The 27340-nt window shown below is 35.5% G+C and overlaps 1 protein-coding gene across 5 annotated transcripts in view; it reads right to left on the bottom strand.

The window, feature by feature from the left end:
- Positions 1–27340, bottom strand: part of ATP9B (ATPase phospholipid transporting 9B (putative)) — a 450228-nt gene that overhangs the window by 352739 nt on the left and 70149 nt on the right. For all 5 annotated transcript variants that reach the window (XM_027852394.1, XM_027852395.1, XM_027852396.1 and 2 more), the window contains exon 5: positions 27166–27274. In XM_027852394.1, the coding sequence (XP_027708195.1) occupies positions 27166–27274 (109 nt within the window). The remainder of the gene's footprint in view (positions 1–27165; positions 27275–27340) is intronic.

Genomic DNA, 27340 nt, shown 5'->3' with positions numbered 1-27340 from the left:
GCAGAATTAGCAACTGCCTCTTAAGAAGCTTACATTTTCCTAAGGGATATACACAGATAAATAAAAACAATATATATAAAGTAAATAAGAAGTAATTTCAGAGTTTGAGGAAGGAAGGAACAACAATTTTGGAAGAAAGGGTCTCATGTAGGAAGTGCACTTAAACTGAGCCCTGAAGACAGCTAGATAATACAAAAGGAAGAAGTAAAAAGGAAGAGCATCCCAGGCACTTCCAGCTACACTGTCACCATCTACAAGGAAAAGAAGTAGGATAAGTGGTTCACAGGGAAAACAAAGAAGTCCATTTAAGCTGTAAACAGAATCTGTCAGGTGCAGTACTATGAAATCAATCTGGAAAGATAAGTAGAAGCCAGACTGTAAATGGCTTTAAATGTCAGCTCAATTTGTATTTTATCTTAGAAGTAACAGGGAACATTGAAGTTCCCTAAAAAGGGATGACACTGGTTAGAACCATGCTTTAGGAACATCACTTTAGCAGATCTGTAGAGAAGAGTTGGAGAGAGGAGAGAATAGTAGAGGCATGAAGATCACTTGGGAATCTACTACAACAGTCATGGTTAAGATGTAATAAGGCCCTGAACTATGTTGCTAGCCACATGAGTGAAAAGAATGTGATAGGTTAAAGACGCATCATGAAATCAGAATGAATAAGACTTGGCAACTGATGAGATACAAAACTCACGTGTGAGAGCCAGGAATTCAGGATCCTTCCAAGCTGGTAAACCTAAGTGATTAGAAAGATGATAGTATTCTCTAAAGTAATAAGGAAGTTAGGGAAAGAGGTGGTTTTGGAAAGAAAGAGAAGAGCCAGGAGGCACAGTGGATAGAGAGCCAGGACTAGAGTTAGAAAGAGCTAAGTTCAAATTCAACCTAAGATACTTTCTACTGCAAGACTCTGGGCAAGTCATTTAAACTGTCTGCCTCAATTTCCTCACCTGCAAAATGGGAATAATAATAGCACCTGCCTCCCAGAATTGTTGTGAGGCTCAAATCATATAATACTTATAAACAGCTTGGTAGAATGTCTGCCACAGAGCACGTATTTAATAAATACTTATTTCTTTCCCACCACTTTCCCCTTTTGGACTTAGGGAGTTTAATGACGCAACTATGACTAACCATCAGAGTTGATTAAAGCTTGATTAAATATCATGCTTGAATCCACAGGAGTTGGTGAGATTGCCAAAACTACAAAGATAGAGAATGGGGCCCAGGACAAAGCCCTGAAGTAAGTCTAGACTCCCATCCTCCGGTTCTTTCCTCTCATTCACTCCTCCACCTTTGGCAGTATGACTTCTGTCTTCATCTCTAAAATGAAACTATTTTCTCCAAAGTTCCAATGATTTCTGTATTGCCAAATTTGGTCTTTTCTCAGCCTTAATCCTTCTAAACTATTTGATAAGGGTCTGATATCCAAAACGAGATAGGAAATTAACAGAAATAAATAAGACCAAGAGTTATTAAGTGGACAAGTGGTCAAAAGTTACGAACATTTGTCAGAAAAATGATAAATTAATACCCATAAGAAAGAGCACCCTAAATCACAAATAATAAAAGAAATGCAAATCTGAGGTTTTACTTGACATTCAGCAAATTGGTAAAAATGACAAGAGTTGGAAACAATGCTGGGGAGGTTAAACAAAGACAAGTACAATAAAATATTGTTGGAGTTTTAAATTAATCCAATAGTTCTGAAAAGCAAATAGGAATTATGCTGAAAATGGGTCCCTTTGATCCAGAGAACCCACTATTATATAACCCAAGGAGGTCATAGTCCAAAAAAAAAAAAAAAAAAGGTCCCTTAGAAACCAAAATTTTCTTAGCAACAACTTTTTTGTGTTAGCAAAGAAATGGGAACAAAGAAGATACCTATAAAATAGAGTAGTTAAACAAGCTACAGTGCTTGAATGTAATGGAATATTACTGAATCACAAGAAATGACTATTAACAATTTAGAGAAGCGTGGAAAGACATATCAACTGACAGAATAAAATGAAACAGAACTAGGAAAAGGATAAATCTTGCTACAAAAACATCAAAGGGAAGATCAAAATACAAAAAGTAATGCTATATAATTATAATACACAAGGTTGGCCCCAAAGAAGAGTTGAGAAAATGTGTTTCTCTCCTTTCTTCAAAGAGATGGAGATGAGACAATGTATCTACCTACATCCTGTCACATACATATGCAACCACATATGTTATATTTAAGTGTCCCAATTAAAATTTTCTCTTCTACAGCAGGCCTTTCTCAACCCCTCTTAATTCTAGTACCTTCCTTCTCTTAATTATTTCTTGTACATATTTTGTTTGTATGCATTTGTTTGCTTACTGTCTTCTTCATTAGACTGTGAGCTCCTTGAAGGCAAGGACTGTCTTTTGCCCCTTTGGTACCCCAGTGCTTATCACAGTGCCTGGAATATAGCAGGGACTCAATAAGTGCTTACTGACTTGACTTTTTTCCAGAGAAGTGAGTAGGAAGTCAAGGCTACTGTAGGCATTTTTCTGTGAAAATGGCTATGAAAAATCATACCTTTCAAAGATACAGGACAATAGCTTAAGGAGATAGAAAGCTCAAATGAAGATTTTTATAAGGATGAAAAAGATGAGGGCAGGTAATTAGACAGTGAAATAACCAGTGGAATACATTGTTCATCTCCTGGCATGAGGAAGAGGCTAGAAAAGAGTCCTAAAAACTTTCTGCTTCACCTAAAGCTGGCCTGTTTACCCCAGCAGGCAGGGATCCCACTTTGCAGTCAAAACACAAAAAATGTACGAAAGCTTTTGCAAAGATGATTCCACTTACCATTGGGACACGGAATGTGTGCATGCTTATGGACTACACAAAATACAGTAAACCTGAAAGACAAATAGCTCTTGCTGTATCACATCCAAATAGCATGCATGAGTGAAATAAGGCTGGCAAATAAAGGCCAGCTTACTGAAGTTGGAGCTGGATACACATTTTTCTGGAATGGTGGCTGTGATGAGGAACTCTGTGAAGTTGGCAAAGGCTTTGCAATCAAATCTAATCTAGTCAAGAAGCTTGCACTTCCAAAAAAAAGTGAATGACAGGCTCATGATAATGCAAGGGACACTTGCAGGAAAAGTGCCACGCCACCATCATTAGTGCATATGCTCCCACCATGATGAACCCTGATGAAGTCAAAAGAAAAATTTTATGAAGACCTGGAAACCTTCATCTTCAATGTGCCAAAAAAAAAAAAACAAAACGCAAGCTTGTAATTCTGGGTGATTTTAATGCCAGAGTAGGCAAGGACTACCAGACATAGCAGGGAGTCCTTGGAGGAATGGAGTAGGAAAGAGCAACAGCAACAGTCACTTACTACTGCAGACTTCTGCAGCTCATGTTTTCTCATCATCAATACTGTCTTTCATTTACCTAACACAATAAAGCTTCAAGGATGCACCCTCACAGCAAACACTGACATTTAACAGACTATGTCATTGTAAGGAGAAGAGACACACAGAATTTAAAAGTAACAAAGGCAATGTGTGGCGCAGAGTACTGGACTGATCATGGACTTATCTTCTCTAAGCTAAATATTCACATTGTGGCCCCAAAGCAAGACCAAAAGATTAGAGCACTTCTCTGTGTATTAACAGGTTGTCACTGACTTGGAAATGAGCTAACACACAGTTGGCAACAGAAGAGCAGAAAGGGAGTGGGCAGCTTGTAGAGATTTGTTGTATAGAACTGCATTTACTCACCTAGGCCAAAACATTCAAAAACATCAGGATTGGTTTGATGAAAATGATGGGGAAATTCAGAAGTTACTCAATGAAAAAATGAGAACTCCACAAGGTGTACCAGCAGGATAGTTTATCTATATTTAAGAAGACATTGTTTAATTCCAACAGAAGTAAAGTTCAAGCAAAGTTTAGAGATGTAGGATTCTTGGCTCAGTAAGAAGGCAGACAAAATTCAGTTTTACACTGACAGTAACAACCAAAGTGCTTTTATGATGTCCTAAAGGCTATTTATGGGCCAAAGACCTACAGTGTATCTCAACTATTCAAGACTGATGGAGCAACACTGATCAGTGATAAGGACATGATCCTAGAGAGATGGGCTGAACATTTCCAAAGTGTTCAACAGACCCATACACCTAAGGTTGAAATCAATCCCTATCTACTGGACTTCCAACTGAAGAAAAGGTTTTGAATGCCATTAGGCTCCTCTTGTCTGGCAAAGTACCTGATGCTGATTCCATTCCAGCAAAGATTTACAAGGCAGAGGATCCACTACTCATAAAAAAGCTGACTGAAATCTTCCAGGTTATGTGGCAAGAGGAGCACAACTGTGACAGGCTGGCCACGTTGTTCGAAAACCAAAAATAAGTTAACTAAAAGACTATTTTATGGAAAACTCACAGGAGGCAAGTGCTCACACAGAGGTCAGAAAAAGTAACATGAGGACAATCTCAAGGTCTCTCTAAAGAACTTTTTCCTGAGCTTATTTAAGTATCAGAGTTAAGATCTGAACCTGTCTCTCTTGGCTTCTAAGTCCTGAAAAACTTTGGAATGGTGGATTGTGACACATGGGAGACACTGGCACAACAGCATCTAGCACAGCGTGCCCGCATCAAAGAAGGTGCTGTGTTCTATGAGCAAAGCAGAATTGCAGTAGCTCAAAAGAAATGTAAAATGTATAAATTTAGAGACATCTCCTTCCCAAATGTTGTTTCACATATTTTTCATGAAATTTTATTTTCAAAACATCTATCCCTCAAAATATAGATGAAACTGAATTTCATCCACCACTGATGTAACATGACATGGTAAAAAGAGCACCAAGTTTGGTATCAGAGGATTTGAATTCAAATCCTATCTCTTATCAATCAGTAACCACATGGCAATCATTTTTCTGAGTGTCAGTTTTCTTAACTTTAAAGTAAGGGAAGGAACTAAACCAGATGGTTATTATCTCAGTTACCAGCATGAAAATCTTCTAGATTTCTGCAAGGTAATATATGACTTTGGACAAGTCACAATCTCTCTGAATCTCAGTTTCCTCGAGAATGAGAAGGAGGCTGACAATAAAAAGTGGTATTTATATATCACATTAAAGTTTTCAAAATATTTTACATCCACACAAAAACCCGTGAGGCATTATTTTACAATTACCCTCCTTCACAGTTATTGTTAGGATCACATGAAAAAAACATACAAGAAAGAATTTTGCAAACTGTAAATCATCAAACAAATATAAGGTAGAACTATTTCTGATTGGCAATGTGTCCCATTGCAGTTTTTACTACAATTGATTATGAAACTATTTCTCAAACTCTGCTTTTTTTTTAAAAAAGGTGGCATCATGTTTACTTTAAGCAGTTTTGTATTTATCTATGATTTTTTTTTATTTTCTTCTATGACACTGTGAGCCTTGAAAGAACAAAATTGTGCTTTTACCTCCTAATGAGTTTAGTGGGGTTCTGTTACAAGTTCATAGTAAATAAATACTTTTGATTGGATGAATTACTGAATTTCTGTACGTGACCCAAATGTCTTTAAAATTACACATGTACTATTTGATATATCCAACAAATAACGTGACTTCTTAAAACACAAACATATCAAAGTAATACCAAGTGTGTGTATGCATGTATATATGTGTGTGTGTGTAATACCAAGGTAATGTCCAGTGTGTGTGTGTTTATATATATGTGTGTGTGTATATACATATTATAGCACTGAAATAATTAATGCATCACTTCTCTTCAACTACATTTTCATTCTAAATAGACAGTTATATATGACATAATTATTATTTCATCTCAATACTAGATGTCTTATTTTCCCATTGAAGTTCATTCTCTCTCTACTACACATTTCCTCTAACCAGTCTTCCCCATCATACACACACACACACACACACACACACACACACACACACACACACACTCTTCCTCTCCCTCTCTCTCTCTCTCTCCCCTCCCCCCCTTTTTTTGGTGCTTCTGGTTCAGACAGTTCTTCAAATTAGGTTGGTAACTGAAACAGACACCATGTAACAACTAACAGTCTTCTCTAATAATCAAATTTAGGCCTTATGAAATGCTTACATCATCCCAATCCTCTTCAAATCTCAAATTTCAAAAGGATGATTTACTAATTGTGCATATAGTAATCCAGCCACATGACAACAATAGGATTTCAATTTTTCACACAGTGACACAACCATGTGAAGACATTAGAAAATCTTTTTTTGTCTCATGATTTTTGGTCACTGCAGAAGAGACAAACTCATTTAAGAGTGTAATGAACTTCTAAAAATCACACATATGATAAATTTTAAATATCCTGCTGTGCTCAAGGTAAATAGAAAAAAAAAACTGAAAAACCTATTACATAAATAATGATTTTCCTTTGCTCACATTCCGTAAAGCTTAAATACTTTGGTCAAATTCTTTGCTGGCTTCCAATTAATTTTCTACTTCTATATTAACAATAGAAAGAAATACTTTTTTTTTTAATGTACCTCTCACTATTTTAACTGAAAGCAGTTACGTGGCACAGTGTAAAAGTGCTGGGCCTGGAGTTAGGAAGAAGTGAATTCAAATAGAGCCTCAGACATCTACTAGATATGTGACCTTGGACAAGTCACTTAACCTCTGTCTCAGTTTCCTCAAATGTAAAATGGCATCTACTTCCCAGGATTGTTGTGAGGATCATATATTTGTTAAAGCATTTAGCACAATATCATATTAAAAAAAAAAAAACTTTTTTCCTTCCTTTTTTCTAGTTATCTTTACCCAGTAACACCTGTAAAATCTTCAGACAGATTATACAATCTAAAATCAAAGACTAAAAAGTAGCATCTACTGAGACTTTAGATATCAGCTAATTTATAAAGTTTTAACAGTCATTTGCAAATTTTAAGTCAGAAGACTATTCCTGTTCTGACCTTTCAGTTCTCACAACCCCAGGCTTTTTTTTTATTTAACTCATTTAATAATATCCTAATTAGGGCTGTTCCAGCATAAAAAGAGTCCTTATTGAACCTGGTACAGAGTCTCACAATTGGAAAGGACCTTTAAATCATGTAGGCCAATCTATACTAGAATAAGAATTCCCTCTAGAACTGACTCAACTAATGGTCATCCAGGCTCTGCTTGAAGACTTCCAGGCAGAACTCGATACTTACTGAGATAGCCGTCACAAAGTTTTTCCTTAAAACAAGCCTACATCTGCCTCTCTAACTTGCACTCATTGCTCCTAATTTTACCCTACAGGAGCACAGAGAATGAATCTAATCACTTTTCCATACAAAAATACTTCGAATATCTAAAGACTGTAATCATGATAGCACGGGGGTGGCCCAGTGTGACGTCAACAAAAGACTAAGATGTGCAGAAGCTAAAAGTTGGAGAATTGAAAGGCAACAGGCAAAGCCTTAAGATACAAAAAAGACATTTCTCCACCTAGAAAGGCTGGGAGATGTGAATACTTTAATTGCATAGGACGGAACTGAAACTAATCACTTTAAGGCACCATAAAGTGGTTTAAGAACTTTTGAGAGAATTTGTCCAGGTAAAGAAAAGCCTCTCATTTTCTGCCTGAAGATGACAGATAACCTCAGGACTCAAGCTCTGATAGAGTCAAAGGCAAGGATTTTTTGTTGATCCTAAGCTAAGGTTAGTTGCCCCAGCTTAAAGAGGCTGGTAATGCTACAGTCAAAGAGAAAGTTGTACTCCACTCCACAACTCAGCCCAGCCAATAGAAAAAAGACTAGCTACCCATAAAAAATGAGTGGAGAAAGAACAACAGATTGACCTGTCAAGCAAAGATGTCATGCTCCAGCCAAGCAATCTGCCTGGCCCAATGCAAAGTCATCAGAGCATGATGAAGAGTCAAACCAGTCCCCAAACACCAAATGACCTATTTGACCAAGCCTAACAGCAGATTGGTCCATCTAGCTGAGTCACCTCATCCCAGGAGGAGAAAACCCAGTTAATCTACTGACCTATGTGAAGAAACTATCCTCTAAGAAGAGCCAGCCCAGTCAAGGAACAAGTCAACTCACAGTAAATTTCATTAGGACCCTCTAGAAGGGAAAAAAAAATCATCAATAGTAGCTTCAGAATCGTGAAGTGCCAGGACATATATGTCCCCTATGTATGTGACCTACTACCTATGTACTTTAAGTTTGCACTTACTCCTACCCACTCCTGGACACTAGGTATGTTTGTGTGAGAATGGGTCCCTGTTGTTTGGGGAAAATGCTTTGTAACTACAGCCCTTGCTGTGCCATTTGAGTAAATGTCTTTGACAAAGAATAGACTCCACTAGCTGATTAAGGGAGAGCACACTGGTGAGGGCTTATGAATTAGTGTTTAGAAAAATGACCATCCACAGGGTTACCCTCAGAACCCTGGGAGTAGTAATAGTCATCCTTCTGATGACCTAACCAGTCAGCAGCAGTGTAAGCTGGGCAAGTGAGCTCAGAGAAGGCATTACATTGTAACGTGAATATAAGGCTAAACCTTCTATGTTCCTTTAGCCCTACAGTCAGCAAATAGCAGTTGAGGTCTACTTTTGTACACCCTTTCCCAAGAGCTAAGAACAGTTTTTACATTTTTAAGCAAAGCCTTATTTTATCATTTAAAAACATAAAAACCAGTCTCAGCTTACAGTACAAAAGCATGAAGAGGCAGGATTTGACCCTTGGGCAGTAGTTTACCATCCTTGCTTTAGCCTATGATCATATGGTATGACCTTTTTGTTGTTGTTCAATTGTTCAGTTATGTCTGACTCTTCATGACCCCACAGACCATAGCACACCAAGTCTTTCTATCCTCCACTATCTCTCAAAGTGTGTCCAAGTTCATGTTCCTTGTTTCCATGACACTATCTATCCATTACATTCTCTGCTGTCCCCTTTTCCTTTTGCCTTCAATCTTTCCCAACATCAGGGTCTTTTCCAGTGAGTCCTGTCTTCTCATTAGGTGGCCAAAGTATTTAATCTTCAGCTTCAGCATTTGACTTTCTTGCAAACAGTCTGAATTAGTTTCTTTAAGTATTGACTAATTTGATCTCCTTGCTACCCAAACGGACTCTCAAAAGTCTTTTCCAGTGGTGTCTTCCAATAATAATGGGGAAGTTTGAAAGGGAAGAATATTGGGGGAAGGGGGCGGGGGGAAATAATGAGTTCAGTTCTGGACACATTGAGTTTCAGACGACATCTAGAAGACATCTAGTTTGAGATGACTAATATACAGTTGGAAATAGGGGAAATGTTAGGGCTTGATAAACAGATTTGAGAATCATCAGCATAGACATGATAAATAAATCCATGGGAGCTGATGAAATCACAAAATGAAGGAGAAGAGCAGAAGGCCCAGCACAGAGCTCTGTGGGGCACCCAAGGTTACTGATCATGACCTGGATAAAGATCTAGCAAAGGAAACTGAGAAGGAGCAGTGAAATCAGTAGTAGGAGAACCAGGATAGAGCAGTGCCACTGAAACCTAGAAAGCTGGAGGTGATCAAAGGCTACAAAGAGATCAAGAGGGATAAGGATTGAGAAAAGGCTGATGGGTTTGGCAATTAAGAGATCATCAGTAACTTAGAAGGAAGAAGTTTCAGTTGAATAATGAGGCCAGAAGTCAAACTATAGAGAGTTAAGAAGATCTCATATCCTCTCAAACTGATTCTTTTAATCTATTATTAGTAAAGCTGGTTTGAATTATATTTTATGATCCCTGAGTGACTCATTCATTTTAACCTTAGAGCCTGGACTGGCCTATCATAGTCCTGGCCCAAAACAGGTAAGGATATAAATACAAAAAGAAGACAATTACTGCCCTCAAGGAGCTTATATTCCAAGAAGGAAGACAACATACACAAGTAAGAGAGACCAACGAACAGCACTGAATAGCATTCTGGTCTGGGAATTCACAATTCTGAAACAATGTAGAATTCTACTAACACGCCCTTTCCAGGAACAATGGTAATAGTACTGATTTTAGGTTTCCCAAGAGGAGTTGGCAGGGAGAGGAAAGGAGGGTGTCAGTAAACACAGACCAGAAAATGAGTGGGGTAAAAGTCTAAGCAGTAAAGAACAAAGTGGCTTGGGTCTTCCCAGGTATGGCCTCTGGTGGTCCAATGAAAAACTCTCCTCCAAGTGCAATTGAACCAGATAAGAGTAGTCATCATCATGATCAGAAAGTCATGTAAACATATATATACTTTTAAAGTTTGCAAACTTTCTTCACAGAGTCTTCTCACTGGGGCCTTGCCCAGGAGTCCTTCATGCTCTTCCTCAAGTCCTTCCAAAGTACCCAAAGGCACAGCTTTCTGGTAGACCTTCCATAGTTAATTCCCCTTAAAGTCAGCTGAGACACTGGTTTTCCATATCTTTCTGCTGGTGTTTCCTGTCCTGAGCCCCTGCTACCTCTTCAGCTGCTGGTGGTACTTCTGATGCTCTCATTACCTTCTGAAGTTCAGAAGGTCATAAATGGTTGCCCAAAATTAGGGAAGAACAAAGACAATAGAAGCAAAGGCACCACACACTTTTCCAACCCAGCAGCTCAAAACACTTTCTGTCTTACTCTATCAAGAGGGAAAAGAATAAAGGATTGGAAAGAGGAACTGGTAGCAGGAAGACTAATTAGAAGCCTATTACACTATTCTAGGAAAGAAGTGATAAGTGCCTAAACTAGAGGGGAAGTATTGAGAATGGGCAGGAGAAGACAAATTAGAATGACACTAGAAGTAGATTCAAAAGGCTGATAGATTGGACACTGAGGTGGGGAAAAGGGAAAGACAAGTCAAAAATGATTCCCGGGAAGGAAACAGAGGATTGGAGAAGACACACAGTTCTGAGGGGTGAAAGAAAGTTGTTTGGAATCACACATCTCTTTTGTTTTAGCTAATAAGCAAGGTGAACATATTCTTATGCAGGAAAATCCAGGAATCTAAGGAGTGTAGAATGGTGACACATGGGTGAAGAGCAACAAAAGCAGAAACAAAAGTGACATTGTTATTGTAGTATACTACTGATTCCCAGGTTTAAAATGTGAGTGACTTGGAGTTCAGCAGCACAAACAGATATAGGGAAGTTTGAAGGAGAGGCAAGTCTAAGAAAGAAGATTATGAGTTCACTTTTGATCATACTGAGCTTGATACCCTGGCAGGACATCCAGGTGAATATGTCCAATAGATAAGTGGATATAAAATGATTAGTGTTCAGGATGAACTATTTATAAAGAGATCGAGTAGTCATCTGCATGAAGAGTGGCAGCTGAAGCCATGGAGAGGAATGTAGTAGAAAGTATACAAGAAAAGGAGTCCAGATTGACATGTAGTCATACAATAGGCATGTTGCCTATCCTCTTTGTGCCTCACTTTTTGAATCTATGATGCCTATAGTATTTACCATTATTAAATGTGATAATGTATATGAAGTCCTTTGCAAACCTTCAAGTGCTAAAGTGGTCAGAACAGATGGTTTGGCTGACACCCAAACTTAAAATGTCTCTGATCGTTATGTCTCCCATCTCAAAGAAAACTGAGAAGGAATGATCTAACGGGTAGGAGAAACACATCTCTAGTCATTCATAAATTCCTTAATTTCATAATCCTGTCAAAAAGTTCCATTAAGTATAATGTAAATACATCATTTTAAAAATTTGAAATATGATCTCCCATAAACTGCCATGGATTTCCCAAGGTAATGATCCAAGGTTGAAGCTCATAAGTAAACCAAAAAAAAAGGTTTAAGTAGAAATATATGCACATTATAATATAATATTAATAAAAATTGATAGACACTACAGTAGAACAGCATAGCCATATAAACACCACCCAGTTTTAGATGTTATTTTACAATATAGCAATCTGCTTTGCACTTAAAACATTTAATAACGTTGTACAATAAAATATGAACAATAAAATATGAAATCTGTAAATTTAGTATTCCCCCACCAAATTACAAGCTCTATGATAGTGACTCTGCCTTAACAGAATTCTGTACATTGTGTGCTACATACAGTAAGTGCTTAATTATTTGATAAATTTTAAAATTTAATGAGAAAAAGTTTGTTCAGTAAATACCTACCTATGTTGCAACCAAACATACAGGGATGGAGGTTGGAAGAGGGAGTAAATAGTCAAGAACAAGAACTGATGATAAAGTTACCTTACATCTGTTGTGCATATCCTCTACATGAGATCAAATACAGTGCTCAGCAAGAGGGGGAGGGAAAGAAAAAGGCAAAGAAAGGATTTATTGAATTCTTACTATGTGCTAGGCACTGTGCTAATTGCTTCACAAATATTATCTGTTTTGATTCTCAGAACAACCCTGGAAGGTAGGTGCTATTATGATCCACCTTTTACAGATGAGAAGACTGAGGCAGACAGCAGTTAAGTGACTTGTCCAGGGTCACGTGACCAGTAAGAGTCTGAGACTGGACTTGAATTCATGTCTTCTTACCTTCAAGTCCAGAGTTCTCTATCCTGTGCTACCTAGCTTAGTAAATAAATACTTGAGTGACTGATGACACAAACAGGAAAGATCTAGTGATAAAATGCAGAATTACAAAATCTTAGTATTAGAAAGAACCTTGGAGGATATCTAGCCCAACTTATACCACAAGCACAAATCTCTTCTTCAAGTTCCACCAAGTGGTCATTCAGTTTTAAAGAAAGAAAACTCACTTCTTATAGAAAGAACCAATTCCACTTTTGGACTGCTGCAGCATTTACTAAGTTTTCCCTTAAACTGAGGTCAAATATGCCTCATTGCAAGTTCTAGCATCTGGGATGAGCAATACAAATCTAATTCCTACTCGCCATTAAAGACCCACAAATTCCTGCAGATGGCTTATCATGCCTCAAGTTTTCTGTTTTCCACACTAACTTCTTATCATTCAACTGACCCTTATATGGTAGGTTTCAAACATCCACATCATGACAGTCACCATTCTCTTTTATAACTCTTTAGAGGAGATAGGTGTGAAAGTTATTATTAAAATCTGACATCCAGCACAGTACAGCTGGACTGCCACCTCCCTTGTGGACTCTATTTTTAATCAACCTGCTTTGCCTTTTTTGGGACGCTCTATTATATTACTGAATCATACTGATCCTAAAGCTTATTAAAACCCACACCAACTATATTTCTATCCTGTAATGTGCAAGTGAATCAGGGCAACACATTGGATGTTAGCCTTACAGTCAAGAGATCTGGATTCAGAAACTAACTCAATCTGTAACTGGGCAAGTCACTTAACTTCACACCTCTGTTCTCTCATCTATAAAATGTAGTAAAAAAAAAATTTGTACTACCTAAATTCAAAGTTATTGTGAGGAATGCACTTTGCAAACCTGAAAGTGAATGTATGTGAGATATTTTTATTATACACAGTTGTCTTTTCACTCTACAGTAGGATTGTATATTCTTCCACTCCATTTTATCTTATGATATAAGGCCCACATTCCAGATCCACTGATGTCACAAGAGATAAATAAATGCATATTGACTGTCATCTAATTTTATCAGCTACCCTTTCTAGCTTATCATTTGCAAATATCAAAGTTATGTCTTCAACCAAGTTTCTGATAAAAATTGTAAGATGTTATGCTTAAAGCAACCTTAATTAAGAAAACTGCTTACTATGAGAAGACAAAACCTAGATATTTTAACTACATAGAGTACACAGTAACATACCAAAGAATGTTCAATAAAAATCACTCAGATCTAAATGTCTTTACAAACACTAACTTAATATTCAAGCAACAATAAACAAGGTACGTCTTATGTTATATAAATGTAAAAGAATTTCAGCGTCGAAGGGACTTGGCTGCCATATAGTGTGAAACAAACCTGGAGAAAAAAAAAATCTTCAACATTCCCAACATGTGGCCGTTCAATTTTAGTTTGAAGATCTCAAGATGACAAAGAAACCACCATTTCCCGAGATAACTCTTTCCACTTTTGTACATCTTAACTCATTGGGAAATTTTTCCTTACATCAAACATCAATTTCCCTTTTGAAACTTCCACTCATCACTCCTAGTTTTATCTTCTAAGATCATGCAGGGAAATCTGACCTCTCTCCACATGAGTCTGAAATATCTGAGGAAAAAAAAAAAAATGCCATGTTGCCCTCCTTGGCATCCTCTTCTCCAGAATAAATATCCCCACTTCTACCAACAGATAATCATACAGCATGGGCCTCTGGTATCCTGGATGCCTTCTTCCATAAGTACTCCAGATTATCAATTTTCTTCCTAAAATAGGATACTCACAACTCAACACAATTGTCCTGTCATGGTCTGACTAGAGAATAATACTTGGGACTAGTACTTCCTTGTTCCTAAAGTTATATCTCTCTTAATGCAGCCAAAGATTGAATTAGCATTCCTGGATGTCAAATCACACTGTTAACTCATCTTGAGCTTAAAGTACAATAAAACTATCAGATCTCCCCAGATAAATCTATGCCTCCCCTACACTGTACTTATGAACTTGATTTTTTTGGACCAAGTAAAAGACTTTACATTTATCATTGTTAAATTTCATTATCTTAGATTTGGCCCAACATTCAAGCCTGTTACTATCTTTCAATCTGTTATCTGCAAAGTTGCTAAGACTTTATCTAAATTATTGGCTGCTAAATGTTAAATAACTCAACATCAAGCACACATTTCTCGGGCATTCCCCCAGGAAACTGCTTCTAAAAATGTTTCGATAAATGGCTACTCTTTAAGTCTAGGCATTTGACCAATTACAAATATAGTTTTCAGTATTTTTTTTTCTATCTCACATTGTTTCTATCTTTTCCACAAGAACTGCATATGAGATTTTATTAAGTGATTGCTAAAATATAGGTAATCAATATAATTCCCCTAATCAACAAGTTTAATAACTGCTCTAAAAGAAAAAACTGATTAGTATGGCATGTTCTTGTTTCCTATTACCCTTTTATTTTCTACATGTTTACTAACCATTCCCTTAATAATACATTCTAGAATTTTGCCAAGAATCAAAGTCAAGGTTGCTTGTGTAATATCTGCACATTCTGTTTTCTTCACTTTACTTAAAATTGAGACATCTGATCTCATCTAATCTTAGGGTAGGGGAGCTAGGTGGCACAGACTCTATTTCCTTCCAGTCTTAAAGGATGAGTCCTGCCCTGACTCATGTCATTTATCTCATCCCTTTCCACATTCTCTAAGACAGTGCTCTAATTTACTATCTCTCACTCCCACTCTCATCAACCTTTACTAGCTAAACAGCAAAATTTTTTTTTTAAAAAATGCAGGTCACCTAGTTCATCAAAACCTGAAGAAAAAAAAAAAAAAGAAATGTATTGCCAAATTACCCCTGTCAAATAGGTTACTTATTTTTAGGTACAGAGTTTAAGATTATCGTCTAACAATTCATTAATAAAAAAGTTGTCAACTAACAAATATGTATTAAACACATACTATGTGCCAGACATTTACTTCAATACTGACATGGAGGTCACATTTTAATGGGGAATACATTAGAGAGCACAGACATAAAATTAATAAATATAAATAAAATATTTACAAACAAAATAGTTTGGGAGGGAGAGTACCAGCTGCTGGAGACAATCAGGAAAGGTTTTATAAGGATGATGCTTGAGATAAGTCTTAGAGGAAGGAAGAGACTCAAGGAAGCTGAGGCAAAGGAGGAGAGCATATTCCAAGCATGTGGGAAAGCCAAAGGATCCTGTAGGAAATACTGAGAGCCCAGTATGGCTAGATCTGAGAGCACAGGAGGAAGAATAATATCCAATGAGGCTAGAAAGATAGGTTAGGGCCAGACTGTGCAGGGCTTTAAAACCTAAATAAAAGAATTTATACTTTGCCCTAGAATCAACAAGAAGCCACTGGAGTTGATCAAACCAGGAGTCGCATGGTCAAATCTGCACCTAAGGAAAATTAGCAACAGTGAATAGCATATACTCACATAGGAAGAGACCTGAAGCAAGGAAACCAATCAGTAGGTGGTTGCAATAATCTAGGCAAGCAGTGATAAGGACCTGAATTAGGGTAGGAGATGTCTAAGTGGAGCTACGTACTATGAAAAATGGCTAGTTTATTTTTAAAAGATTTCTTTAACCTGAATCATTGTGACTAGCTTGCTTTGCTCTTCTAGATACTACAAAAGAGGTACAAAGCAAGTTAAATCGCTGGTATATCCATACACACACAGGCATGTATATAAATGTGTGTATATACACATACGTGTGTATACCCATGTATGGACATATGTATACACACATATATGTATATGTATGAATATATAAAACACATGTATGCACATGTATATTTAATATCATGTATACATTCACATATAGTTAATAAACATCCATATTTATTTTAAAAGTTGAAGTGGTAAGGAATTATAGGGGAAGAAAGGAATAAGCACATACTATATGCCAGGCACTGTGCTAATTCCTTTACAAATATCATTTCATACAGAAAGCAAAGTAATATCTGAAGGTAAGTTCAGCCTAAGGGAAGGTTATTTATTTATATGTGCAAACTATCTTTTTAAGACAAAGAAAGAGAAAAGAGGATAAAAGCAGAAGTAAACATGTCAACTGATAAGAAGAAATAGAAATTATATACTGAGGCAATCTCCATGCCATAAAGGCATAAAAGAATGAAAAAGAAAAGTAATATTACAGTTTAAAAAGGGATGGAAAGAATTTCACATGTTTGAAAAACAGGCAATTTTTGTAAAATTAAAACACAAACATTCTTCAGTAATAACAAATATAGTCAATTTGTAAATCTATAAGTCTATAATCAATTCTTTCTCTAGTCTGTCAAAAGAATCATTAGATAGCATTAGAAAGAACATTGAAATAATGCAATATTATATCTTTGCAAAGAAACATTCAGAGACAAAACATTGAATGTTATTCACTGCATAAATTATTTTTGCCAACTATTTTCCCTCTAAAAACATCTCACTAGCTAAAATACTCTTTGCCATCTGTGTAATTACCAATAAAAAGTCCAAAAGCTGTCAGTATTGGCTGCACATCCAGACTTTATAGTCCACCAAGGCACAAGCCTTTTGCCTAAAGCAAGATGCAGAACTAAACACTGAAATAAGTATCTATACTAATTCATTACACTCACCAGATAAAAGATTTTGCAAGGAATTACAATGGTGTGAAAATTTAACAAATATCTCATATGTGCTAAGAGATATTTTATATTTTAACAATCAGTAGTACACATATAAGAAATAAACAAAAACAAATACAGTCTTACTCGAGAGGATACACTCCAAATTTTCTTATGGATAAACTAAATGCTTTACCTTTAACTATCCCCTGAAGGACATATCCTACACAAATCTATATAAAAACACAAAGAAGCTAACTTGGATAGTTAAGGATTCTCAGAATTTCTAAATCTTAACTGAAACCAAAATGTGTAAGGAGACTGACTCTTCCGGTCTCAATCACATACACAGATGCATAAATCTATGCTATACATACATTTGCAAATGTGTAGACAAAGAATGAGAGTCCCTATTCTGTCATTTTTTCCCTTCTTTTCCTTCTCCACTTTCCCATATCTGACCCCAGCTTCATCATTATTAGAAACTTAGTTCTTAAATAGTCCTGAGTGTGAAGGTGAATGTTTTCTTGAAAGAGAAGGAGTGATATAGCAAGTTGACTATCTATAAAAATATACACAGAATAATGTTAATTTTTATTTGTGTGTATATATACATATACACACACATATATATACACATATATAGTAATACACACACACATTAATTAAATATAAGGCACTAGTCATTCAATCATTAATGTTTAATATTGACTGACTGACTAGTGCCAAAAGACAGCGCCTGCCCTTCAGGAGTTCACAAAATTATGGGGGAGAAAACAATAAATATGTACAAACAAATGTACAAACAGGATAAATAGTAACTAATTAAGAAGGGGAAGCACTAGAATTAAAGGTGGTTGGGAAAGATTTCTTATAAAAAATAACATTTTAGTTGGGACTTAAAAAGAAACCAGAGAAGGCAATACGAAATAAGGAAGAGAGCACTGCAAGCATAGGGAACAATCAGAGAAAATATCTGGAGTCAAGATATTGAGTGTCTTGCTCATGGAACAGCAAGAAGGCCAGTGTCACTGGGCTGAAGAGTAAGTGGCAAGAAATAATGTATAAGAAGACTGAGAAAGTAGGAAGAGGTTAGGTTGTGAAGGGCTTTGGATATCAAACAGGATTTTCTATTTGATGCTAGAGGCAACTGGGAGTGCCTGGAATTTATTGACTATAGCTGATATGGTCAGACTAGAGTTTTAGGAAAATCACTTTGGTGGCTGAATGGAGGGTGAACTGCAGTGGGGAAAGACATAAGGCAGGCAGACCCACCAGCTGGCTATTGCAACAGTCAAGGCATCAGGTGATGAATGCCTGAACCTGAGTGGTGGTCACAAGAGAGAAGGGGCATATTCAAGAGATGTTGGTACATGGAGCTTTATCATCCAGGAGTTCCCTCTCCATATCACAGGTCCACACCCCATCCTCTGAGCATTTTTATTCTTACTTTTTCTCTTCGGTGTTTCTCTTTGTCATTTTTTTGAAGCGTATGTGAGCAGAATGGCTCCCTATGAACTTCCCACTTTGCCAAATTGACTGGAAAGCCCTGACTAGTGAATTTCTTTACAGCGTTTCCTAAAAGGTAAGAGGACTAGTAGTTGATCTGTCTCAGAAAAGCATATGCAAAATAAATGCTGTAAAAATACTGATTCCCCTTACGGAATAAAATTGGGAAATCTGAAGAAACAAGAAAAAGCTAATTCTCATAATAAAACCAACATCCACAAACCTACTAACAGCTACCATTTACATGGTACCGGTGTGCAAAGTACTTTATATATATGCTATCTCATTTGATCCTTACCACAAACCTTTGAGGTAGGTACATTATTAGTCCCATTTTATAGATGAAGAAATTAAGACTGAGAGAGATTAAGCAACTTGTCCAAGATCATATATCTAGTAAGTATCTGAGGTAGGAATGAAACTTGTGTCTTTCTGATTCCAAGCCTTGCATTTTATCTAACCTATTCAACTTCCACATGACAAATATGAAAGAAACGGAGGTATGATGATCTCTATATTTAGATTTATTTCTTATATTTATTTATTTCTAATGTACACTGCAGTACATTATTCTTACCAAAGTTTAGAATATAGTGAGATTTGGCAAAACTTAAAAAAAGTCACTTACAAGAAAAATTATATAAATTTAAAAACAAAAGCAAAAACATGAAGAATTGAAATGATACAGAAAATAGTGATGTCCATAAAGGAAAAAACAAAACTGTTGCAAAAAAAATTTATATGGTAATTCATGGATTACGTTGCCAATTATGAAATAAAATTGGTTAAAAATAACAACACCCTTTACCCTAAGTTGTTTGTAATATCATTAGCTCAAAACAAACAGCTGAATTTTTTTTTAAATATATAAGCCTCATTTCATGTAGTACTATAAACCATAGGAATCTAAGATTTCATCAGCATAGGAACTCTGACCAGCAGCACAAACTGACACGAAAACCAAATTCAAAACAGAACAAAAATTATAGACCAATATTCAATAAACATTGATGTTAAAATTTTAAATAAAACATTAACAAAAAGTCTATATTTAACATATCAAAAACATGACACTGTGACCAAATTGGATTTTTAGCAGAAATGTAAGATTAATTCAATAATAGGAAAACCATAAATACAATGGGTCATATTAATTATAAGAATATAAAAATAATATCAGAAGATGAAGGAAAAACTTTTGAAAAAAATAAAACACTCATTCCTGATAAAAATAGTAAAAAACAGGAAAAAAAGGATCTTTTTCCTTTATGTAAGTAATATCTACCTAAAACCAAGAGCCAGTTCTAAATAGGAATTCTAAATAGGAATAAAGCAGAGCACTCTCTAGTAAGATGAAGAGCAAAGCAAAGATGTCCAGTGGCATTAATAGTATTTCACATAGTGTTGAAAATGCTAGCTTTAGCAATAAAAACATTTTTTTTAATTGAGGGAATAAATATAGACAAAGAATAAACAAAATTATCTTATCTTTTTTTGCAGATGATAATTTACCTATAGAATCCTAGAAAAGCAAACTAAAAAAATTAAAACAATAACTTCAGTAAAGTTTCAGGCTATAAAGTAAATACATATAAATCATCAGTATTTCTGAATACTACAAAAAAAAGGAAGAGAGAAAAAGAGAAATTCCATTTAAAAGAACTACAGAATGTGAATGTAAAAAATACTTGGGAGTCTACCTAACAAGAGAGACAAGGCTATATGAATGCAACTACAAAACACCATTTACAGAAATAAAGACAGACCTAAATAATTGGAAAAATTATCATTGGTAGGTCAAGCCAATATAATTTCAACTCACTCTCTAGACTGTTCTACATCCTCAGCATCATTCTTTCCCACCTGAAGATGCCTCTATACCTTGGAGTCTATTCTCCAGACTGGTGGAGTCCTTGGCTCCATAAGAGATCCCAGTCATATTCACTTCACTCCCAGCTCAACTCAATCTTCAGACTACTCCACCTGATCTGAAGGAACAAAAGATCAAGAATCTCAAGGGAAATAATGAAAAAAAAAAATGGAAAGGGAAAGAGCCTACCAATATCAGAACTTGTAACTATACTATAAAGTGGCAAACATTGACCTAATTCTAAGTATAAATGTAAAATATTTAAAAAAATAATCCATTTCCTTCTCTTGTCCACAGTATCCATAAAGCTATCATCATTCTTTCTTGACCAAAGTTCTAGAAAAAATTACCTAAACTTGTTCCCTCTACTTCTCACACCCCACTCACTTCTCAACCTTTAGAATCTGACCCACTCAAATGAAACAGCTTCCCCAAGTTTCTTAACAATATATTAATTACTAACATTTAACAGCTAATTCTAAAGATCTTTTCTAAATCCTACTTGATCTCTATTTAGGTTTTGACACTGTTGAATTTCCTAGATTATCTTTCTCTCATGATTTCTACAATACTGACCTCTTCTGATTCTCTTCCTAAATAAAATTATTCCGTAAAGATTTTGATCCTCTCCTGATATCCCAAGGCTATCAAGATATCTCTCTTGATATCTGTCCTGAGATGCCTTCTTTCTCCAACCTCACAATATCATTTAATCCCATTAATTCAATTACCATCTCCATGAGGATGACTATCTTCTCTTAAAGACTGCCCCCACAAGGTCGCAATTTCTCACTTCCAGACCTTTCTCCCATCTCCAACCTCTTCTTATCTACTGGTTATTTCTGTACTGCCTACAAACATGCTTAAGTCTCCACCATTCTCAAAAACCCCTCACTACAAATCCTCAAGACATACTACAATCCCTTCAAATAAGAGTTCCATATTTCTCCTCTCTCACAGCCAAACTCCTAAAAAAAAAAAAAGTTAACTACTAGTGTACTAGTGTTGCTTCCACTTCTTCTCCTCCTCTCACTTCCCAACTCACAGAAATTCTTCAAATTACCAACGACCCTTTAATTTCCTAATCTGACAACCCTGTCTCAATCCTACTCTGAAGCAGGCTGGTATCACCTCATTCCTAAACTATTACAATAGTCTTCTGGTTTTCCTCCTTACCTCAAGTCTCTCCTAACTCCAGTCAATCCTCCACTCATCAGCTAAAATGATCTTCCTGAAAAGCAGATGTCCCGGGGGGCAGCTAGGTGGCACAGTGGAGAAAGCACCCGCCTTGAAATCAAGAGGACCTGAGTTCAAATTCGACCTCAGACCAAACACTTGACACTTACTAGCTGTGTGACCCTAGGCAAGTCACTTAACCCCAAATGTCTTTAAAAAAAAAAAAAGATGTGCCTATTTCACTCACCTACTCAATAAATTCTAGTGGCTTCCTACTAATTCCAGGATCTAACATAAAATCCTGTTTGGGTTTCAAAGCCCTTCACAACCTGGCTCCTCTCCACCTTTACCGTATTCTTATATTTATATAGTCTGCAATCCAATAACTTCTGCCTGTTCCTCATATAAGACATGTTATCTCCTAAGACCCTGTGACTGTACTGGCTATCCTACAGGCTAGCATTCCCTGGTTTCCTTAAACACTTAGCTAAAATTCTGCCTTCTACAAGAGGTGTTTATCAGTCTCCCCCACTGCTCAGATACTTTCTCTGAGATCACCTCCAATTTACCCTATACATATCTTGTATGTACATAGTTATTTACATCTTGTCTTCCCCACGTGAGTTTCATGAGAACAGCAACTGTTTTAGCCTTTCTTTGTATGCCCAGTGCTTTAGCACAGTGTCTGGCGTATAGTAAGCACTTAATAAATGCTTGCTGACTTAACTAACCACTCTTGCTTTCCTACATTTTGTGATACATCTCTCTTGGTTTTCTTCCTATCTGACAGCTCTCTCATTCTTCTAACATTTTATAGCACTTAAAGAGATTGGCTGAAAGATGGATTTTAGAAGCAATAGCATGGAAGTTAAAAAACATCTAAAACTGTTCTTGCAATAATCTAATAGCTTGTATAAAAACCTTTGTAATAAAATTTAGAAACCTTCATTCATTCAGCTAACTCTTAAAAGTACTGACAGGTTTAATAATGGATATGGATATAGAAAATGTAAGTGCTACTCCAAAAATGAATAAGATAGGTATAGATGAGACTCATTAGATGTACTGTTAAAAAAAAAATACCTGAAATGGGTTTGATAATCTCTAAATTCTCCAATGAATGACTATTACTTATAAAAATTGTAAATCTCCCCAAAAGATCTTACAATTTCATGCAGACATCTAACAGAAAATCAAAAACAACTACAAAAAGACAAACCAAGAATTTTAGCAAATTATAGTAAACTAAAATTATGTCTTAAGACCTTTATATTTAAGATAAATATAAATCAAAGGCTCTTAAATACAAAAGGATGAAGAAAATACTATTTTTCATTCTACAATGACTATAGTCAGTATCAGAAAGCCAATTACATATAAATTCTCCTCTAAATATATGGTTCATTCATATCTAATAGTAACAACTTTCATGTTTCCTAAATAATATTCAGAGCACTGGTGATATTCTAGAAGAGTTAAGCCAGAAAATATACTCAAGAAACCCCTGGCATTTGAGGAAAATAATAATTAATATCTACGGAAGAAATCATAGCACAGTGTTACTTCAAATCTGAATCCTAAATTCAAAAAAACAAATTCATTTAAAAAAAAAATCCCTTTAAACCCAGATTTGTAGCCTTGACATTGGAAAAAATTTAATGATCCATAAACTTAAAAACTCAAAAATTTTCCTATTTGCCTGCCTCTAATGCAGATGACTGTACAAATGAACATTATAACCAAGATATACAATTTATATTGCTGAATTTTACTTAATTATTAGAAAAAGGAAATTTTTTAAACTAATTCCACTGATAATTCAAAATCAAATCAACCACTTCAACACTCACTCTACAACCAAAACTGTTGCCAGGTGCTAAACAAGTAGCAAAATTTATTTTTATCTTCCCTACTTATCATACCTTCTCTTTTTAGTGATACTAATGAAGCACAAAATCATTAAATTATAGGGAAAGAGAGAGACAGGAAGCAGCAAATGACATGGCCAGTCCACAAACAGAAAAAATCAACTGCTGAAAAATCAATTGTCAGCTGCAAATAAAAACCCTTCTTCAACATGAGATAAATCTTAATGTTTTAAAATAGAAAAAATGACTCCAAAAAGTAGAGTATTTCCATGGACTTCTATAAAATCAGCACAACCTGACTTCATTTCAATTTTCAGAAAGGTTCATGTGAAAGTGTCAGTCTGTTTCAACAGGTTTATTTGACAGCTCCAAAAACACAAAGCCCATAATTAAATACAAAAATAAGCCAGAGCAAAGCAAGAGACCACTATTAATGCAATTAAAAAACCAATAAGTTATTTATTCATTTCATTCAACAAATATTTAAGCACCTACTACGTGTACAAAGCTTAAGTGTACTTATAAAAATTCATATTTTAAGATCAAAATTTTATTGGAAAATTAATCTCAAATGGTTGAACAAAATTTGGCCTGGGCAAAGAAAAATCTTTAAGTTAAGTTAATTAACTTTAAGTTAATTACTTGTTAGATAGAAATTAGGTGGTACTTTACATTTTACTGCTTGAGATTGTCTATTCACCATTAGGTGACCAAAAAAAGCAAACCCTATACACTAGCTTTGCCATGTGTACATATAATTTTCATTCTCAAACTAAAGAGCAGCTCAATCCTTTCTTATTAAAATCAAGCTACTGACATTTTCATTATTAACAAAAATGACATATTTCATAGCACTTTAAGGATTCACAAAGCCCTGAGACCTTCAAAAATATCCAAAACCAAAATATTATTAAGTATGTTTACCTGCATTATTCTCCAGCCTTCTGAGTATGTAATCTGAGTAGCAGAATTGTGACACTAGGAAATGATCTCTCAATCAGTTTAAATAATCATAATCTAAGCAGTCAAGAGAAAATAAGCTCACAAATGATTTGGGGTCTCTGACAAGGCAATTATGTTTTATACAGGCATTTATCTGACTTTTTGCAGCAATGAAATGTTCTGCCTCGGTGAGTTTATTTCTAAAGCTCATTCCTTTCAAACTTTAAAAGAAAAAATTTCACCACATTTTACAGTACTATCTAGAATACACTGTGTATTTTTCAAGGTTTTAGAAAAACAGGCACACAATATGCTATAATTGAGTTGTGAACTAGTTCAACCATTTTTGGCAATTTGCAATTATGAATAAATAAATGGAATGAATGAACATTTATCAAATTCTTATTACTTAGGACTAGCATTGCGCTAAGCACGGGGAAACAAATACAAAAGTAAGACAGCTCCTGCCCTAAAGCTTAAAAAAGTAACTAAAGTGCCTATACCCTTTGAACAAGACATTTCACTACCAGGCATAAACTCCAAGAAAGTCAATGATAAAAGAAGGGTCCCATAGATACCAATCAATCAACAAAAATTTGGGGCAGCTTTGTGGCACAGTAGGTAGAGCGCCAGTCTTGGAGTTAGGAGGATCTGAGTTCAAATCCAGCCTCAGACACTTGACACTTATTAGCTTTGTGACCCTGGGCAAGTCACTTAACCCCAACTGGCTCACCAAAGAAAAGAAAAGAAAAAAAATTATTACATATTTACTGTGCATCAGGTACAAAGTTAAGCACTGGGGATACAAATATAGGCCAAAACCAGACCTAAAGGATATTACATTCTAAAAAGAAAGACAACGTGTAAATAACTAGGCACCTACATGATACATACAGAATAAACAGGAGGTAATTTGGAGAGGAAAACTCTAACATCTGGGGAACCAAGAAAGGACTCCAGAACAAGGTATTTGGGCTGAGTTCTGAAGTAAACCAGGAATTCCAAGAGGATGAGATGAGAAAAGAGAGCATTCTGGACATGGGGGATAACTAGTGGCACAAAGAAGACACAGAGAAGGAAATAAAATAGACCAGTATGGCTGGACTGCAGCTTACCAGAAAATAAAGAGTAAGCAGAATAAAAAGGTAGGGCAGACCAGGTGAAGGAATGTTATGAAGAGTTTTAAAAGACAAAGAACTTCATATCTGATCTTAGAACTATAAGGAGTTGTAGGAGTTCACCGATTAAGGTAGTGACTTGGTCAGAACTACCCTTTAGGAAAATATAGTAGGGAGTTACTAAAAGACTATTTCAATCTATCCAACCAAGAAATGATGAAGGCTTAAACTAGCATGGTGGCCGTGCAAGTGAAGAGAGAAAAAAAATTATAGCAGCATTGTTATAGTAGAGAACAGGAAGTAAAATAGATACTGATTAGGACGGAGCTAAACAAATGGTGGTACCTGAACGTTAACGGAATATTACTGCAATTATGGATATGAAGGACACAGATAGTCATGGGAAGACTTATGTGAACTGACGTAAGGTGAAGTAAGCAGAGCAATTTTCTGGTTCATTATGCAAAAAGACAACAGAAATGTAAATGGAAAGAAGAGTTATAAAAAAAAATTTAACTGAATATTATGAAATTAAAATGACTAAGCATGTACCCAAAGAACAAGAGATGAATAAACTGCTGAATAAACTGTTTTTTCCCTTTTTTTTCATTCTTTATTTATATGGATGGTGCTCAGGAAAGGATAAGAGAAGGGATTACATTAGGAAATGAAAATGATATGAAAACCAAAAAAATCAATAAAACTTAAAATTTTAAAAAATATTATAAACTATATTTTTAAGGAGAAGAATGAAATGGTAAACTTAAGTGAAAGTCTTTCCGATTTCACTGTGCTTGCTTCAAATAAGCCCTTCCAACCATCTTTATAATGTTTATTTCTTATTTGTTCAAGCTAGAAAATTAGACCAAAAGAATTCTATGTTAAGTAAGAGTCAAAGCTCTGAGTAAAGACTCTAACTACTAAAGTGTATAATTTTAAAACAAAGGCTTTTTGACAATTATTCCACATGCTAAAAGGCTGATTTACTTTCAGATTTGGAGCTCTGTTCAGATAACTGAGGTTTCTGGAAGGCTGAGCAACATAAAATTAGATATTACTTTATATAAGGTACATATTTGTGCTTGCTTTGATGGCATATATACTAAAATAAGGTACATATTTGCTTGAAAAGCTAGTGTGCATGTGAAAACCAATAGGCATGTACACAAAAGTACAAGCACATTAAATACAAGTAACAGAATATATACTTTATAACAAACATACGTAGGTATGTGTACATTGTGTACATATACGTACACAAACACATATACATATATTTTATATACTGTTGCACAAACTTACCCAGTGTAATGATTATAAGCCTAAAACAAAATAGTATGTCTCTTATCTAATACAATGAGACCATTTAGTTATCATCAACCCCAAGAGGCATAGTTTTGGACAAAAACTGGGGCAAGTTCCTTATATTTATTTCTTCTACTAGTTAAAATCTTCTTATTAAATAACAAAACTACTTAGTATTGACCAAATGAATGCTACATATGATTAAAAGTATCTTTGCCAACCTCTTATTGTAAGCTTGCTATATAACTGTGAATTCATTTCCTTGTCTCGCTGGAAACGCCGAAATTCATCAACTGCTTCACGTATCATAGTGACAGCCAAGACAAATCCCTATTAAAAACAAAATAACATAAAATATTGCTCACAATGAGTTTTTTAAACAAAGAAAAATGTGGC

Source organism: Vombatus ursinus, unplaced genomic scaffold (assembly GCF_900497805.2).
Source record: "Vombatus ursinus unplaced genomic scaffold, bare-nosed wombat genome assembly UNPS02009573.1, whole genome shotgun sequence".
Taxonomy (NCBI): domain Eukaryota; kingdom Metazoa; phylum Chordata; class Mammalia; order Diprotodontia; family Vombatidae; genus Vombatus; species Vombatus ursinus.
This window is presented reverse-complemented; position numbering and strand designations above follow the sequence as displayed.